The 17,849-nt window shown below is 39.8% G+C and overlaps 1 protein-coding gene across 3 annotated transcripts; it reads left to right on the forward strand.

The window, feature by feature from the left end:
- Positions 1–2,337: 2,337 nt before the first annotated feature.
- Positions 2,338–17,392, forward strand: BIVM (basic, immunoglobulin-like variable motif containing). 3 transcript variants are annotated; one of them, XM_065740947.1, is made up of 11 exons: positions 2,338–2,415; positions 3,332–3,932; positions 5,269–5,395; positions 6,118–6,213; positions 6,294–6,398; positions 8,120–8,214; positions 9,813–9,945; positions 12,660–12,731; positions 13,678–13,761; positions 15,352–15,448; positions 15,907–17,392. In XM_065740947.1, the coding sequence occupies exons 2-11, from the start codon at positions 3,443–3,445 to the stop codon at positions 16,195–16,197; spliced, it is 1,590 nt and encodes a 529-aa protein (XP_065597019.1). In that variant the 5' UTR covers positions 2,338–2,415; positions 3,332–3,442; the 3' UTR covers positions 16,198–17,392. The 3 variants fall into 3 exon arrangements, with proteins under 3 accessions (XP_065597019.1, XP_065597021.1, XP_065597020.1); XM_065740949.1 differs by lacking the exon at positions 12,660–12,731; XM_065740948.1 differs by lacking the exon at positions 2,338–2,415 and having other exon boundaries at positions 3,268–3,932.
- Positions 17,393–17,849: the final 457 nt, after the last annotated feature.

Below are 17,849 nucleotides of genomic sequence, written 5' to 3' on the forward strand. Positions count from 1 at the left end.
CTCCCGTTGTTCCGTTTTGGCTTTTCAGGATTGCACTCCATCAGCAGTTACAAGACTTCCAACCCCTAATCTAAAGATTGACGCAGGTTGCATTTTATGCCTGTGACCACTTAGCTCCTCTCCCTCCCCTTTCTTTACCGTCTTTTGTATTTTGCAGACAGAAACTGCACTCCTCTCTTATGTTTTGCAGTATGAAAGAAGCCAACAGCCTTGAATTTGTCTTAATCAAAGAATGTAGTACCTCTTCTCGTAAGGAAGTACTGGCACAGTGAGGAAAGCACAACAGCAGTGAAGTAAAGGCGACACACTTTCATCCCCCCCCCCCCCCCCATCTTTCTCATCTCCAGTTTTTCTTCCTCCATATAAATACAGCTCTGGGAATCTGTGTACAGACCTGGCACTATTTTTCAGCACCCAAACAAGCTGTAAAATAAATCACACGACCTAATTTTAGTTCTGGCTGGTGAAGCCAACACTGCTGCTATCCTAATGCCTGTAATTTGGCTCTGAGAAAAATGTTTTGGAGGCAAAATTGTTTAACTACTTCAAAAGCAGTTGGCTGACTGGGGCTCAGCAGGCTTCCAGCTGGCAAGGACACGAGAGGCACTGTTCTCCAGTCGAGGTACATTGCTTCTGGATGGAGCCACATAAAATCCCGCATTTGATATGGGTTTTGTTGCAAACTTGGATCTGCCAACAAACACTATAGGGCTTTGCCACTGTGGTCTGAGAGCACTATGCTGCAGTAGCACTGAATCTTGTCTCAGCCAAACACCGCAACTTTTATATCTTTCTGGCTTTTGTTTTTAATTCTCAAATAAGTACATAGTAAGCCATGTAAGTGATCATTTAATGATACCAATATCATTATTTTAATATAACTAATTTTTAAATAATTGTGGCATTGCCCCATTGGAGGGCATTCAGAGTCATTACACATTGTAAAAATGATAACTTCCAGGTAACATCCAGGACAACTACAGCATAGGAAGTTCCACACGAATGTGCGCAAGAACTTCTCTATGGGGAGGGTGTCAGTGCACTGGCACAGGCTGCCCAGAGAGGTGGTGAAGTCTCCTTCTCTGGAGATATTCAAGACCCGCCTGGATGCCTATCTGTGCAACCTGGGCTAGGGAGCTGCCTTGGCAGGGGGCTTGACTCAATGATCTTTAGAGGTCCCTTCCAACCCCTACAGTTCTGTGATTCTCTGTGATTCTGTGACAAAAGGGTTGCATGAAAAGAATGTGGCCAGAAGGTCAAGGGAGGTGTTTCTCCCCCTTTACTCTGCCCCAGTGAGGCCACATCTAGAGTGCTTCATCCAGTTCTGGGCTCCTCAGTAAAAGAAAGAGGGAACTTCTGGAGAGTCTGGCGGAAGAATACAAAGATGATGAGGGGCCTGAAGCACCTCCTCTTATGAGGAAAAGCTGAGAGACCTGGGACCATTCAGCCTGGAGGAGACTGAGAGGGGATCTTATCACTGTTTATAAATGCTTGAAGTGCAGCAGGACTGGGCTCTTCTCAGTGGTGTACAGCAACAGGAGGAGTAATGGGCACCAACTGCAACACGGGGCGTTTCACAAGAAACTGTGAGGGTGACAAAGCACAGGAGCAGGCTGCCCAGAAGGTTGGTGGAGTCCTCTGATTCAAGAGTCACCTGGATGCTTTCCTGTGTGACCTGATGTAGGGAACTGCTTCAAGCAGTGTGTTGGACTCAGTTATCTCAGTGATCTGTAAAATATTTCCAGCGTCTCTAGACACTGTTTTCTGAAATAATCTTTTGTCTTTTTGTACAGTTTTCTCGAGGCACTGCAGTTTCACTTGTGCCGTGCTGATCTCCATGCAGCCAGAGAGAACAGAAGCCCAGAACAAAGGGCAGACTCAGATGTCTGCACCTGGTTCACAGCTGCTTTATGCTCCTACATTTTCTCTGCCCCGAGATTCGAAGATTTAGCTACTTCGTAAGACCGAGACATGCAACACCAGCGCTTGCCATCAGCACTTTAAAGCGACGCCGTCTTAGGGCAGTACGCAAGGCCTCAACCCAGGCTCAGCGCTCAGACACTGGCAGCCGCCGGACGAGACCATGAGGGCGCAGACCCGGGGGACGGCAGAGGGACACGGGAGCAGCGGCGGGAGGCACTGCGCCCCCCCTCAGGGAGACGCGCGGGCAGCCGCTGCGCGCCAACCGCGAGAGCCCGCGGCACGAGCGCTGAGTACGCCGGCAGCCGCCCCGCACCCCCGGCCGGATGCGGGAGGTGGTGGCGCCCGGCGGCTGCGGCGGAGCGAGGAGGCGGGAGGCGGCGGGGGCGCAGGTGAGCGCGCGGCGTGGTTTCTCTTCCCCCCCCCCCCCATCCCTCGCGTCGCGTCTGCTTCCGGATCGCGCACATCCCTGCTCCGCCGGCGGGCGCCGCGCAGGTAATGGGCCGGGGCCGCGCAGCCGCTTGGCCTTCCCCTCTTTGGCCCTTCCCCTCTTGGGCCCTCTCCCGGCGAGTCCCTGCTCCGCGGTGGGCCCATCTTCCCCAGCTCGTGGCTTTCAGTGCACCGCCGGGGGCGGGGGGCTCCGCAAGGCCGGGAGTTGTATCGCTGCCGTCTGCAGGGCCCCGCTGTTGGTTATTTGCGGGCGCGATTGTGGCAGGGGAGGGCTCGAACGCTGTTGGCGAGCGGACGTGGGGGCTGCAGAGCAGTGCTGCTGGGGCCGGGTTTCCTTCTGCTGGCGTGATGGGTAGCAGATAGCAGCGATTTGGTTGTCAAAGACAGCTAATCGTAAGCAAGCCAACCTGATAAATTGGGTTTTGATCATTCTTAGGTGCTATCAGCAGAGCCAGACACTCTTCTTTGGCACTTTTTGAAGAATAAGAGGGAGCCCTTAATAACTGCACAAGGGAAGCGCTGGATAGGCTGATTCTAGTGCTGACAGTTTGCGGTAAGCAGAGGGAATTGGCACTGCCATTTTCTGTAGGCTTAAGTTTTCCTTGCCTCAGAAGTATGCAGAATTCTTCCAAATTTGGTGACCTTATGTTTCTTTGTGATTTATTCACTTGTTTTGTACTATAGCCATGCGAGATGTTGTGACCAGAAGGAGCAAAAGTGTGTATTTACTCATGATGTCATCATCATAGCATCACTATAACATGTGCAACTGATGCTTCAGCAATAATAAAAAAGCACCATTTCTAAAATTCTGGAGATGCTTAGGAGAAGATATGGTGTGTGTTTTGGTGTATCTTAAAAGATATTTCAGGTTTGTTGGGATGTGTGTTTAGAAATAAGCCTGGTGTGTGTATCTTTAAGTTCACTGAGATGCGTGTGCTAATGGACTGTATTCTTTCAGGTACCTCAGCAATAGCTTGCAGTAACAATGGAGGCAGCAATGCGAACTGTGTGGTAATAAAAAACCAACAAAACCATTCCTCGCAGTACCGGACACTTCCATTATTATTCAATGCCTCACATCTCAGAAGATGAAAAGGAGAATGGTTCTGGAAACAATGGAAACACTGAAAAGAAACCTGGGAAAGAGTCCTCAGAAGCTTCTCTTCGTGATCCTATGAAGTCGTACTGCATCTCAGATGCCTCCACTGTGTCTTTGGTGTCCAGGGGAGATGGACATTACCCATGGGGATGTCCTGTGACTCATACACGAGAGAAATTTTATACCATTTGCTCAGACTATGCTTTTTTAAACAGAGTAACATCTATTTGTAAAAGCCCAAGTGCTTCAGTTAGTTCCTGCCTGTCAGGCAATGCTGCCTTAAATGTTGGAAATAACACTCCTAGCTTACTGGGCATTCAAACCGGTGCTTCAGAGATAATCTACAGTGAAGATCCTAACTTGGAAACGTTGTCTGGCAGCCTTGGAAAGCTTCCACTGGCGTGGGAAATAGACAAATCAGAATTCAACAGTGTGACGTCAAATCATAGAAACAAAGCAGGTGAGATGGTAATGTGTGATGTGGTAGAGAAAGGTTAAGATGTATTTCTCGAGGAAGTGCTATTGGAGAGCCTGTGTATCATTTCAAACAACTTGCTCATCAGCAAAGGAGAAAGTGAGGTAGGAGTAGTGAAAGCCAAATCTAAGTGGCTCGCAAACAACTCTGGCTTGTACTTAACTATGTGTGGTGGCTTTGGTGGTTCCTTTGTTTAGTAGAATCTGGTAAATTTTGTAGTGATTATTTTTACCTGTTAAATACACTTCTGACACTTGAAGAAGCGTCGTCAGGTACTCCAGAGATGTGTTTGGAAATGAAAGATGTGCTTTATTCATTACAGGAAGTAATTGAGATGATTATAGGTATCTAGGAGAGCATTTTGTTTCTGTAACAAAATTGTTTATATTTTTATTAACTGTATTTATACAGTGTTAAGGAGCAAGTTCCAGTAAAATTGGCTTTGCTGCCTCCTGTGATCTTCCTCTCAGGTTGCAGCTATGAATCCGGCACCCATATCTACATAGTTTTCTTTGTTTTGTAATCCCTATGCTTCTTTTTTTTTTTTCTTATTCTGTTGGCTGGCTAGTCAGTAGCTGTATTATCCGCTTCATTATGAAACCAGTTTAGCAAAATATAAGAATTCTTAGCAGATTGCTATTGTATTTTGATATGTACAAGTAGTATCATCAAATAAAAATATGAAGCAGTGGTTACATCTTACAAGGTAGTCAATTTTTCCCCAAATACATGTTGTATGTTTTATTTGGATATGGTGGCTTTAAAATGAGAGAAATACTTCTACTGTTACTTTTTTGCTTTTCCACTACCTTAGTGGCTTAAACAGGGTGTATTATTCTCTCTGATGTTGCCTGTAAGCTTTTATCAGAAAGTGTAGCTGGTTCCACAGATTGACTGTGAAAAGCAAATGTTTAATTATATTTTCCTATGCATTTAATATTATGTGATGGCAAGTTTTTATTAGGCTGTCTATTAGTCTTGCAACATATTTTCAGCTTTCAGAGAACGTATTTCTGGGACAGCTGTTGTAACTCATCATGGAGTAATCAAATTGACTGCTTTCTCAGATTAGTTGAGCAGATCATTCTTAATTCTCTTAAAAAGAGTGTGATGTTTCTTATATAGCAAATAGGTTCCTTGGTGTTTACAGACCGGCTGAAAATCTTGATTATTTGACCCTTCATCGAAGTGTTTAATCCCAGTTTGCACTCACACAGCTGGCATCTCTTGTTTGAGGTGCATGAGATTTCTAAAAATAATTAAGGAATGAGATATAAAAAGTAAGTGAGGTATTAAGTTGTTTCTGAAATCTTCTTCACAGGCAACATGAAGAAGCAAGTGGCAAAGAAGAAATCCTCAGACAAAAAAAGCAAACAGTACAAGGAATGTCCTCAGCTCTCTGCTCTTGAAGATGTGAAGGAGAGGAAGGTGTTGGATCTCCGAAGATGGTAGTATTTGTGACATGTATTTAAGATTATCCCCATGCAGTTTGTTGGTAAACACTGTTGCATATCTAAAACTTCTTAATAATATCTTAATTGTATTTTACTAGAAAGACTGTATGGGCTGTGTGTGTTATGCATATGTATTCTGAATCTTGTACTTTCTGAAAGAAGGAAAGAATGAGAGCTTCTCATCTTCAGAAATCCTAAAACCTTTTCTTATTTTTGTAAACTTTTCAGTATAGAAACAATTTATGTGGAAGTTAAGTGCTTAAAACAAGCTAGTTCATTGCCATGGTCAGGCAAAAACTGACTTGAAGTATAGTACAGATATATCTTACTCCTGATTTTTCTTTTAACTTTCCAGTGCTAAGTAAGAATCTGACAATTCTGTACAGTCTTTGTATATTGTGTGAACATAGATCACTTAGTTTAATGGATTCATCAGGTTCTTATCATATGTTGTGGCATCAGGAAGTTGGAGTTAGACTAGAGAATCTGCAATCTGGAATGCCATTTACTAGTAAATCATTGGAAACTCAGTTTACTAAAAATTCCTGTCTTTAGAAAACACATGCATAGAACCTGTAGTGTGCTCTTACAGATCATTTCTACAGAACTTCCACGAGGCTGTTAGGAATTTAACTGCTTTTTATGAGATAGAATAGTAATGTGTGATGAGCATTAATAAATGCTTACTGATGCATTTGCTGTTGCTGTCGATTTAGGTATTGTATTAGCCGACCTCAGTACAAGACTTCTTGTGGAATTTCTTCCTTAGTGTCTTGCTGGAATTTCTTATATAGTACGCTGGGAGCTGGCAGGTGAGTCACACGTGGATGCCCGTGTACCTGTAAAGAATGTAAAATATGGTCTCAATTACTTTATTAATTTTTTTTTTCAGTTTACCACCTCTTACGCAAGAAGAAGCTTTGCATATATTGGGTTTTCAACCCCCATTTGAGGAAATCAGGTTTGGTCCCTTCACTGGAAACACAACTTTAATGAGGTATGCTTGGTTGTTTTGATGCAGCCAAATAGTTATTATATGGAAAACTAATGTGATGTAAACTGAATCATGAAACATACAGCAGTAATTCATTTGTTAAAAAAGGAAAGAAGTTGTGGCTGGCACAAGTTAGAGCAGCAGAGCATACGTGGGTGCTCTGAGAATGTCTAGAAGAGTTTTTATGCTAGCTGTTATGTATGATCTGATGTCACAAAGATCATGAGAACACGAATTAAAATGTTTACTTTGTTTAATTAAATTTGACTAGTGGATTCACTCCACTGAATATGGTTTCCTGGTTAGGAAATTTATTGACGGTCATTTCCTGTTTTTGAAAATGGCACTTGTTATTATAGTAGCTTGATGTAAGAAATAAAATTGAGAATTGAAAAAGAGATAGTGAGTTCTTCTGTACCTTTTCTGCAACAGAACTCTCCAGGATGAGTTTGAGGGGGACAGGTGGGGCTGGAGTCTCAGAAGCCCTGGACTTTTTAATTTGTCTTGTTTCTGCTCTGCTGCTTTCTGATCTTGAGGAATAAGGTCCAAAATCTACGTACTTTCTTTGTTTTACGAAACTCATAAAAAACTTTTAGAATTAAACAAGGCTATGAGAATTGAATGTCTTGAAAAGGCCTTGGTGTGTTACCCATGTGCCAAAGATTCAAAATGTTGGTGTGAGGTTAAAAAATTTTGCTGTTTTCTTAATAGCTTTGTGAATCATATTTCATCTATTTTATATTTTTTAAAGTTGTTATATATGGTTTGGCACAGAATGTGGGTGCTGGATTTGAAAATGTGGCAGCAGCAGGCTGTTCTTAAATAGTGACATACTGTCTAGATCATTGACAAGTGTTATGAAAACTTCCTTCTCTGCTTGAGAAGACTCAGAACAAGATTTTTTTTCTCTGTCAGGAGTATGTCAACCCTTATGAAACAAGCTTATAGGAAATTCCGCCTCTTTATGGTAACGGTCTGCACCGCAGAAAGTATAACTTGGCATTCTTCTTTCTTTTTGCCTGTTACTGCCCTAAGTGCTACAGAAAAGCACTTTATTAGTTTTTGTTTTTTTCTGATCAATTTTTAAGCATATGGCTGACTGAAGAGCAGGATGGCTGAGAGACAAACCCAGCCTAACGTAATTTTATGATTGAGGTGTTATCTTGGATGTGAATTTCAATATTCTAATGCTGCAAACTGAAGTGAGTATCTGAGACAGACCTGCTGTCGCTTGCTGTTGTGAGGAGTTCTGGCTCTGGACTCTTGTAATGCTTTGGGAACACAAAGTAAATGACAGGAGCCCAGTGTGATATGCAGAAACTCCCACTGAAGTCTCTTGCCTTCTAATGTCTTAGAAGATTCCCATGTTGTACCTTACAAGTCATGGTTGGAACTTGGCAGTTCAGAACTTGGGCCTTTCTGAAGTTTCTGAAAATTATATGTGAGTCAGCTGAACAGGATAGGACCAATATTTCTAAATCCAAGGCTTTGCTAATTATGGGTCAGTAAAAGGCCTGAAAAAGCAAGGGAAAAGTCTTTGAATATTTTTTTACCTTCCTAGAATGGTTTGTCTGTGTTACGATGATCTGCAATCCATATACTAATATTGTGGGTAGATAGTAGCACACCAAATCTTCCTTTCTAAACTGTCAAGCAGAAAGAAGTGAGAAAAAAGAAAATTGCTTTTAATAACTCTTGAGTTATCTTTAAACTTATCGTTTCAGATGGTTTAGGCAAATAAATGATCACTTTCATATCAAGGGATGCTCATATGTTCTATATAAACCTCATGGGAAGAACAAGACAGCTGGAGAAACTGGTAAGTGGCTAATCCTAAAGCATTCACCTTACAGTATATAAATTGAAAAAAATGTGCAGCATTTGGCAGGGCAAATTATTAAGTATCTGTTCTGTTTCAGGTAAGCTATCAAATAGCTCCAAGTTGCCTGATTTATTTATATCACTTTTCCTTGTATTTTGTCAATGCTTTCATTTGAAATTAAAAAAGAAAACAAGATATTGTTTTTGCAAGTTTGCAAACTGCAAAAAAAGCAGTTTTTTATTTCAACATTTTGGAAATCTCTGTATAAAAATGTAGAATGTACAGCATCAAAGCATTAATATAATAACTAAATTAAATGCTTTATACTTGTAAAAATAACTTTCTGAAGTTGGTGTGCTCGTGGATAGTGATGGTTGTACACCATGACAGTGATAGCCTAAGGGGGAGTGGTTTTAAACTAAGGTGGGAGGTTTAGGTAAGGTATTAGGAGGAAGTTTTTCACTAAGAGGGTGATGATGCACTGGAACAGGTTTCCCAGAGAGGTTGTGGATGCTCCACCCCTGGAGGCATTCAAGGCCAGGCTGGATGTAGCTCTGGGCAGCCCGCTCTAGTGGTTGTCGACCCCTCTCACGGCAGGGGGGTTGAAACTACATGATCTTTGAGGTCCTTTTCAATCCAGGCCATTCCATGATTCTATGATTTATTGTGCCTGCCTTTAGCTAACACATGCCTCTGAATGTTATATGATTATTTTCAACAAGGTGCTGGCACTGCATTTTCATGCATGATTTTAAATGTGCTATCTGTAGGGAAGCTATGCTTTTATGTACAATTCATTAACCTTTTGTTTATTGAGAGTATTTAGTTTCTAAATGTAAAGGTAGTTTAATCAGGCTGGCAACTTGATCTAGTTGTAGTTGTCCCTGTTCAGTGGAGAGGAATTGTACTGTATGATGTTTAAAGGTCCCTTCCAACTCTATGGATTCTATGATGAACCATGCTGAAAAGTTATGGCGCTAATTATTAAAGTGGGAATCACAGCAAACTGCTCTTTACTCTTTAATTTCAGTACAAGCAGGTACTTCTTGTTCTCAGAATTCTTGAATGGAATGCCATGTTTCAGAAACTCTTGTATTTTCTGAAATGGAGCACTGTAGTCACATTACGGAATATGGTACCTTCAAGTAGGGACATCCTGAGACTATGAAGCTCCAAGTGTCTGAAAGCTTTCAGTTGGTGTCATTGTTATGTAACTTATCTGACCTGGAGCAGTGGAATTGCTTTATGTTGCTGTGTGTATTTCCTATGTTGAAATGCTTCTTTTTGTCAGAAAAAGTAATTTTAATATGATTTTGATGTAAATACACTGCATACTTTATATTGTGTTTCCTTGTCACGATTTTTGGGAGATATTAACTTTTTTTGTACCAGGATGGAAATAAAATACAAGGTTAAAAGTTTTAAATCAACACTATTTTGCATGTGTCTGTCAGAGCACATGCTCCAATTAAAAATAAATACATAAATAAAAATGATGTCACTATTTTATAGTAGGAAGTGCAACTTTGTTTTTGTAGAATATGTTATGCAGGATCCAGAGAACTCTGAACTGTAACATTAACTTTCTTTTGTAGCTGTGGGGGCCCTTGCAAAGCTAACACGTGGACTGAAAGATGAATCAATGGCCTACATCTACCATTGCCAAAACCATTATTTTTGCCCAATTGGATTTGAAGCAACTCCAGTAAAAGCTAGTAAAGCGTACAGGTAAGATTAGGTGCTTATGCTTATTTTAGTGGAGAAATATACAGAAAAACTTATTGCAAGGTGATACCATTTTCCTTCCTAAATAGTGTTTCAGTGTATGTTGTGAAAGCATTTATGTCTGAACTAGCAAAACACTGTATATTTTTTAAGGATTGAGTTAAAGCTGAAAAATTCTGAAGTCGCTTAAAGATGTGTATTTGTACAGTGTAGTTATTTACATGAAGGACAAGTAGCTAGTCTGAAAAATAAAACCATACAGACTTAAAAAAACAAGGTGAAAATGCATGTATGGGTTAGGGACTAAAAGCAAAAAGCTTTGTGGTGGTACTAATCCATTGTGGATTGTGATGAAATCTGCAATTGCTGAAACAACTATTTGTGTATGGTAAGAACAGGGGATCTTGTAGTGCTGCAGTATTGTGATTACGTATGTTTGCAGTGTTGACTAAAAATGGTGACAAAGTTGGAGTGTAAGGCTTAGAAAGGTAAGTAAAGCTATCTGAATAATTTGTTACCCAGGATCTTGAAAAGAGGGATTGTGAGAAGCTTAAAGAGATTTCTGGGCTATTGTAGTATGTTTGGCTTTTATAAATGACTATTGTAATGCTGAATCACTTCTCGAAGACCAGGAGAAATGTACTATGATGGTTGTTTTAGGAAAAAAACATGATTTGAATAATTTCAGATTTGTCAGTAATTTGACACTACTCAGGGTAAGATAATGGGACAATCAATATGACTTTTGATTAAGTATAGGTTTAAAAAGCAGATGATGGCATTGATACACATACTGACACTAGGTAAAATCCTGCATAAAACCACAAATTTCTCCTCGCGATTGACATTTGTCAGCCTTAGCAAACTTTGAGATCTTGTAAGGTTATTACCTTGCTACTATACGAAATGCTAGAAGTAGTTTTGTTTGTTTTCTTTGCGCATCATTCACTCTAGCTCTGTTTCATTCACTGTTAGCTCTACTTTTATAATTGAGTGGTAGTTGTATGGATCCAATAAAGTGTAATTATCTGAATCTAATCTGTTCCTGGTGCAAGGCTGTGACCAAGGGATTAGTGAAAACTTGTCAGAATCGTGGAATCATTAAGGATGGAAAAGACCACTGAGATCATCTATCCAATCACTGACCCATCACCATCATGCCCACTAAACCACGTCCCTCAGTGCTCCATCTATTCTTTTTTTGAAAACCTCAAGGGATGGTGACTTCACCTCTTCTCTGGGCAGCCTGTTCCAATGCCTCACCACCTCTTTGGAGAAGAAATTTTTCCTAATATCCATCCTGAACCTTCCCATGCGCAACTTTTCATTCTGTCACTGTTACCTAGGAGAAGAGGCCAATCCCCACCTTGCTACTACCTCCTTTCAGATAATTGTAGAGAGTGATAAGGTCTCCCCTGAACCTCCTCCAAGCTAAACAATTCCAGTTTCTTCAGCTGTTTCTTGCAAGTCTTGTGCTTTATACTCCTCACTAACTTCATTGCCCTTCCCTGGACATGCTCCAGGGCCTCAGCCTTTCTTGTAGCGAAGGGTCCAAAACTGAACATAGCACTCGAGGTGTGGCCTTCCTTGTGTTGAGTACAGAGGGTCAGTCACCATCCTAGTCCTGCTGGCTTCACTGTTTCTCATACAGGCCAGGTTGCCATTGGCCGTCCTGGTCACCTGGAAACACTTCTGGTTCGTGTTTATTTGGCTATCAACTAACACCCACAGGTCCTTTTCAACACAGCCTTCCAGCCACTCTGCCCCAGACGTGTAGTTTCATGGGGTTGTTGTGACCAGAGTGCAGTCCCTAGTACTTGATCATGTTCAAGCTCATACAATTGGTCTCAGCCCATTGATCCTGCCTTTCCAGATATCTCTGTAGGGTCTTCCTACGCTCAATTAGATCAGCACTTCCTCCCAACGTGCTGTCGTTTGCAGACTAACTGAGGGTGCACTCAATGTCCTCATCAGTATGTTAACAAAAGAGTATGTGAGGTGGTTGGTGATTTTTTCTTTTTGTTCATTCACTGAAATGCTATGTGAGTGAGATGAGTGTAGAAAACATGGCCCAGATAGAAGTTCAGCACGTTAATCTGCTTAAGATTACCTAACGGTTAATGGCTTGCTTACTCCATCACTTACTGAGAATATTCACTGGAAGAGCAAAGGAGTTAAAATAAATATAATGTGCAAGTTAGATTGAAAGCACAATTAAAAAGAATTGTGTTCCAGTGTGTGGACATTTCTGATACCTCATGAATCTAGTTTGAATTTATATCGCTTAGTAGTGAACAAAAGCAATGATCGTAGTACCCATGATTGAAATGGATTCTCAGTCACTACTGTTATTTTTAAGTCATTACTGCATTTATTTTTCTTAACAACAGATCTCTCCTGAAGATATAATACGAAGTAATGAGTTCAAAGAGCCTTATTTTAGGCTAGGGCTCAAACCACAGGAGCATCCTGTTTTCTCTGTGTCTTCTAACATCTTGCTTTGAAAAATCATGTTAGTACTCTAGAGGCATTGTCACTAGATTTTGTAGTAATTCTTGTATAACTTCTTTTCTTTTTGCACTGTAGTTGTAAGAAAAGCTTTTGATTAGCTATAATTCTAAGAAACACTTAAGCTTCAAAAGAAATGGGGAGATAGGTTGCTAGGTTGAGCTTAGTAGACAGTTCTTAGGTCAACCACAGACTTCCTATGATCTTAGGTTGCTGGATTTGGACTCGGGAGACCTGGGTCTGGTTCCCAGTTCAACCACAGACTTCCGTTGTGATTTTAGGTAAGTCAATCTATCCTGTGTCTAAGTTTCCCAGGTGTGGGATGATGGCATACATTGTTACATTACAGGGAATGTTAGGAAAACAAATAGTTGCAGCAGTAAGGCCACGTGCTGTTTAATTACCTGGGTAGGAACATGTCAGTTTTTGTTACTGTTGAAACTGAAGCAGTTTTTCATTGGATAATTATACACCGGAGGGCACAGAATAGCCTCTGTATCTCTCTTCAGTCTGCCCTAATGTGTCTGTCACAAATTTTCCCTGAAACAATTAAAGGCCTTGAATTTCTTGAAAGTTGCTCACAATTCTTAATTAGTATCAGTTGAGGGGTTTGTTTCTTTGGCTTTTCTTTTTTATTTTATTTTTTCTTGTAGATTCTTATGAGGGAGTGACTGAAGTTGAGAGTTATTTTCATAGGTTACCAAAGTTCTTTTAATAATAACTGTTAGGTGGGCTGTAGTTTAAAAATAGTGGAAGGAGCTAATTGATGGCTCTGTTAAAAGTCAAAACTGGGGAGTAAAATGTTTCTTCCACCCTGTCATGTCTTTTCACAACTCTTATTTGAATTCTTATAGTGTAAGATCTAAATATAAACATACCTAGATTGTCTTTCAACTGAGTAATGCTGTTTTTATAGAAGATCTGTCTTTTACCCAAAGAATAAGACATAGTACTTCTATTTTTGCTTCTATGACTTGTGAAACATAAAGCTTCCCTGTAGGCAATTGTAAATGCTGTAACACGAGAACTGATTTTTAGTTTGGCTGAGAAGACAATTGTACAATTAGAAAATCCTTTGAATACAAACAAATTAAAAAGATACATGTAACATCTCTGTAATATATATACGTTATAGTGATTTTAATCTTTTTTTTTCCATTTAGTAATCTTTTTCTCCATTTAGTATGCACAATAAGCCTCACTAGCATTATATCTTCTATTGAACAGAGGTCGTGTTTTGCAGCAAGAAGTAGAATATTGGATCTTAATTGGAGAGCCGAGCAGAAAACATCCAACAATACACTGTAAAAGGTATGTTACTTCATAAGAATTTTTAGGTTATGCATTTTAAAAGAGTAAGCAGTTTGTATGTATCTTCTAAGTGCCAATAACAGACTTACTATTTGTACTGAATGAATATACTGTAGTTTTAAGAGAAGCAGGCGTTTTAATGAGAAACTTCATTTCAGGGCTAGCTTTGCAATTTTAGATATGTAAGGACACATGAAAGCCAAAACCTATTTCTCTTAGATGTGACAGCTTTTATTAGTCAGGGAAGGAAGACACATAGTGTGCTTACAGTCATATCAGTTCTGATTTTAGGTTGTGTGAACCTTAATGAGCATATGCTGCAATTGAGGAAGTACATAGGCTGTGGATGTGCACTGGATATCTCAACATCTACCTTAGATGTACGTACAGCCTGTAATCTGCTGCATTGTTAGTTTATATATGCATAAAAACAGTATATCACAATGAGGTCTGGTTCATAAGAAGTTGGTGAGTAAATGAGGTGCACAGACACTAGGGCAACTAGAGGGTTCTGTATTGAAGTTTCATCGAACTCAGAGTCACAGAACTTCTACTTTTTCTCTTTTTTATTCTCTCAATTATCTTGAAAAATTATTTGGAAGATCTTATCTGATATAGACAAACAGATTGATCCTAGTATCTAAAACAAAGTTTCTTTTTCTTGGTTTGTGATGTGACTCTGTCCACAATTGCTGCATGCTTTGAACTGCTGAGATTAAGTGCAACAAAATAAAAATCACATTATATATGTGTTCGCTGTATTGAGAAGTGTAATACTGTGCATCCTACTGACCAACATTGTCCTGGGGTGTATGAACTACAAATGGCAAGTGCAGACTTGTGTAATACAGCAAATGTCACCATGATAAAAACAGCCTTTCTTCAGTCCCACCAGGAGCTAGTAAAAAGCTCTGTGTATCAGGTATGATGGGAAAAAGGTTGGGATAGAAATCTGTTTTCTGAATTTGGAAGGAGACATAAAAGAGAAAATGTGTAATTAGACATTTAAAGGACTGAAAAGGTGATATAGATAGGAAGATGTGTAAAATACAGGGATGTTGATTTGCACTGGTCTAGAAGGAGCTATGAAACCTTGAAGAGCTGTGTAGATGGGGAATGATTGAACTGATGGTTTATTAGAGGTAGGACTTACATAGAATGGAAGAGTAGGTTGTGGCTAAAAGTCTAATTAAAAACAATGGATAAGGAAAAGAAGGATTTGGCTGAAATGCTGTACAATAGTGAGAGGAGTAATATAATAAAAGGAACTTCTGCCTAAAGCACAATTAGCTTCTTTCTTTCACAACTTGGCAGATTGGTTAAGCAACACAACAAATGACTTGTGATGCAGTTATTCATTTTGGAAGTTGTTAATAAGCGCAGCACAATCGCTGTGAACGCTTTGATTTAAATCTTTTATCTAACTTGATGTCTCCAATATAGAGGTGTTTATATTTTTATGTTTGTTTATCTTTACGTTCCTGTTAAGACTATGTAAAACTTCAGATTTTTATTCTCATGGGTGTAGGGGAGGTGCATGGTGTTGAGGTTTCAAATTCTCAGCTGAGTAGTAATAATCTTATCTTGTAGGTGGGCAGATATTGTCACTGACCTAAACACCCAAAATCCAGAATATCTAGATATTCGACACCTAGAGAGAGGACTGCAGCATCGAAAAACTAAGAAGGTAAGGTAAATGCTGGGAAGAAGGAAGAAAATTTGTGATAGATTTTGGCAAACCTAATCATACTTAAGCAGTTAGAAACTTTTTATGAAGTGGTTGCAGAAGGAAAAAGTCAAATGTGTGTACTTGCATGCAGTCATGTATGTTTATTTGCAGAACAAGGTATGATACAGCAGTAGCCTGGCATACGCTAGGTTGTCTGCCTATACCATATATTTGGTCAAAAAATGCAGCTGCTGCAAGTATCAAAATATTCTACAGATAATTCAGATTATCAGTCCATAGTTTCTCTTATTTATAATATAATTTATGGGTATGGTTTTGTGGTGCTGAAGTTGTGGGTTGGTTTGTTGCTGATTTTTTTTTTTTTTTTATTCCAAGAGTTCTATTACCTGGAAAGATCTTTATTTCAAATACGTACTTAAGTAATTTATAACAAAGAACTTTTTAAATTTTATTAGGTTGGTGGAAATCTTCACTGCATCATCGCCTTTCAAAGACTTAACTGGCAAAGATTTGGTCCTTGGAATATTCCATTTGGAAATGTCAGACAGGATAAACAGTCCCAAACACAAGGACAAGGTATTGCCAAATCGGAGAGCGAAGACAATATCTCTAAAAAACAACATGGACGACTGGGTCGATCTTTCAGTGCTGGTTTCCATCAAGAATCTATGTGGAAAAAATCTAGTCTTCGTGAGAGGAGGAACAGTGGGTATCAGAGCTATAATGATTATGATGGAGATGATTAAAATTAACTTTAGGTAATAAGAGTTAATATATCAAAGTTAGTTTTAATCAACACAGAATAGGGGTTTATTAGTCCTAGGATACATATGAATAGAAAATATGGTATAAGAAACAACTTTGTAATCGTTAAATCAATTATGCATTATATGGTTGCAGTGGATGAGATCTGATTACATAAACTGACAGATAAGCACAGGTTATTGTACTTTTGTAATCAAAAGCAGATATGACAGCTAAATCAATCACTTCTTTTGAAATGACTATACTATATCTGATCTGTGAAAATAAAAGAGCAGATTGAAATTAGCCAATGTAATAAACAGATTTCATTGAAAATACTTGATATTCAAAAGCATGAAAATGTATTATATGACTTTATAAAAAGGGTTATACTGCATATGGTATAAGGATAAAAGTAAACATCTGCCTTCCTTTTTAGCACTCCATTTTGTTAAGGCTGCTGCTATCCTTGAGAAGAAATTGCATAGGTTAGAAAACCTTGTCAGATTAACAACATGAATGTATATTCTCAATCTAGTTGCCAGTAGAATTCTGTGAGTCAGATAGTTGTTTTGTAAGTAGATCCCAATTACTTTTCTCATAGCCAGATAACTGTTTTAGACTGAGAAGAATTGCTGGTGGTAAGGAAGGTTTGAAGATGAATGTTTACTGCTTTTGCTCTGTGGATACAGTAGCAGATTTCGTATCCCGTGAGCTCTGGTGAGCAGTGACTGCAGAACACAAACTTGTGAAAATCAGTTTTATAAAGCTGCATTTAACCTGAGCCCAACGAGCTGGCTGAACAGAATGTTCTGCTGCCAGTTCTTTTCCTCGTTCAGTCTTAAAACTCCTGTTCTTCTTGTGCTGCTCTCTTAATTTTGTATGAAGGTGATGCAAGTGCCGAAAACTGCTGGCAGCCCTTATGACATACCTCTATGCCAGCAAACAATCCAAGTCTTTTTCAGGTGTCCACGTGCAGTCTATTTTTTAATTTCCAGTTTATTCAGTTGTTTGCCCAGTGCATCTTGACAGCTGTAACTTTATGTGCAAGTGTTCGTACCTGCTCAAGGATTTTTATTTTTTACATAAAATGATTTGTCATGTAATGCAGGGTTTTTTGTAGGCTGATGCTACTGTTAACCAAAAATGGGAGGGAGACTTTCAGATTTCTGTTCATTCAATAAAATTTGTTTTCTATTTTGCCTTGTTTGCTTTGTCTCAGGAAGAGATGTTTATGAAAAACCTTCAGGCAAACAGGTAAATGAAGGATTGGGTCTGCATATAGCGTCATTAAGTTGGAAAGGGCTTCTGCGATCACGTAGTCCAACCCCACCATGACCACATCCCTCGGTGTCGCACCCACACAGCTCTTGCACGCCTTTCTTCCTTATATCCAACCTTTATCAGCTGACTAACCCTGGGGTCAGGAGCGCTGCGCTCAGAAGGCAGCATACCCTTCTGTTACTTAGCCTGGTAAACGTAGGCGCTTTCGAGGCGCATCTTTATTTCTGCAAGCTGAATTTGGTCCGGGAACTTGGCACTCCCCACAAGTTTGAGCTCCGTGAGGGGCGGTGCCGCCCCGCCCATCATGGCGCCCGGCTCCACCCCGCGAACTGCCATTCCCGGCGGGCAGCGCGGCAGTGCGTTGAGTGCG

Source organism: Cyrtonyx montezumae, unplaced genomic scaffold, assembly GCF_038088225.1.
Source record: "Cyrtonyx montezumae isolate F1298 unplaced genomic scaffold, pur_monq_1.0 scaffold_3, whole genome shotgun sequence".
Taxonomy (NCBI): domain Eukaryota; kingdom Metazoa; phylum Chordata; class Aves; order Galliformes; family Odontophoridae; genus Cyrtonyx; species Cyrtonyx montezumae.

Bases quoted from the DNA above. Each gene is read 5' to 3' on its own strand.
- BIVM (XM_065740947.1), top strand. From the start codon at position 3,443: ATGCCTCACATCTCAGAAGATGAAAAGGAGAATGGTTCTGGAAACAAT. The intron at 9,946-12,659 runs GTAAGATTAGGT...CTATGATCTTAG, and splicing joins AAAGCTAGTAAAGCGTACAG to GTTGCTGGATTTGGACTCGG. The intron at 13,762-15,351 runs GTATGTTACTTC...CTTATCTTGTAG, and splicing joins CCAACAATACACTGTAAAAG to GTGGGCAGATATTGTCACTG.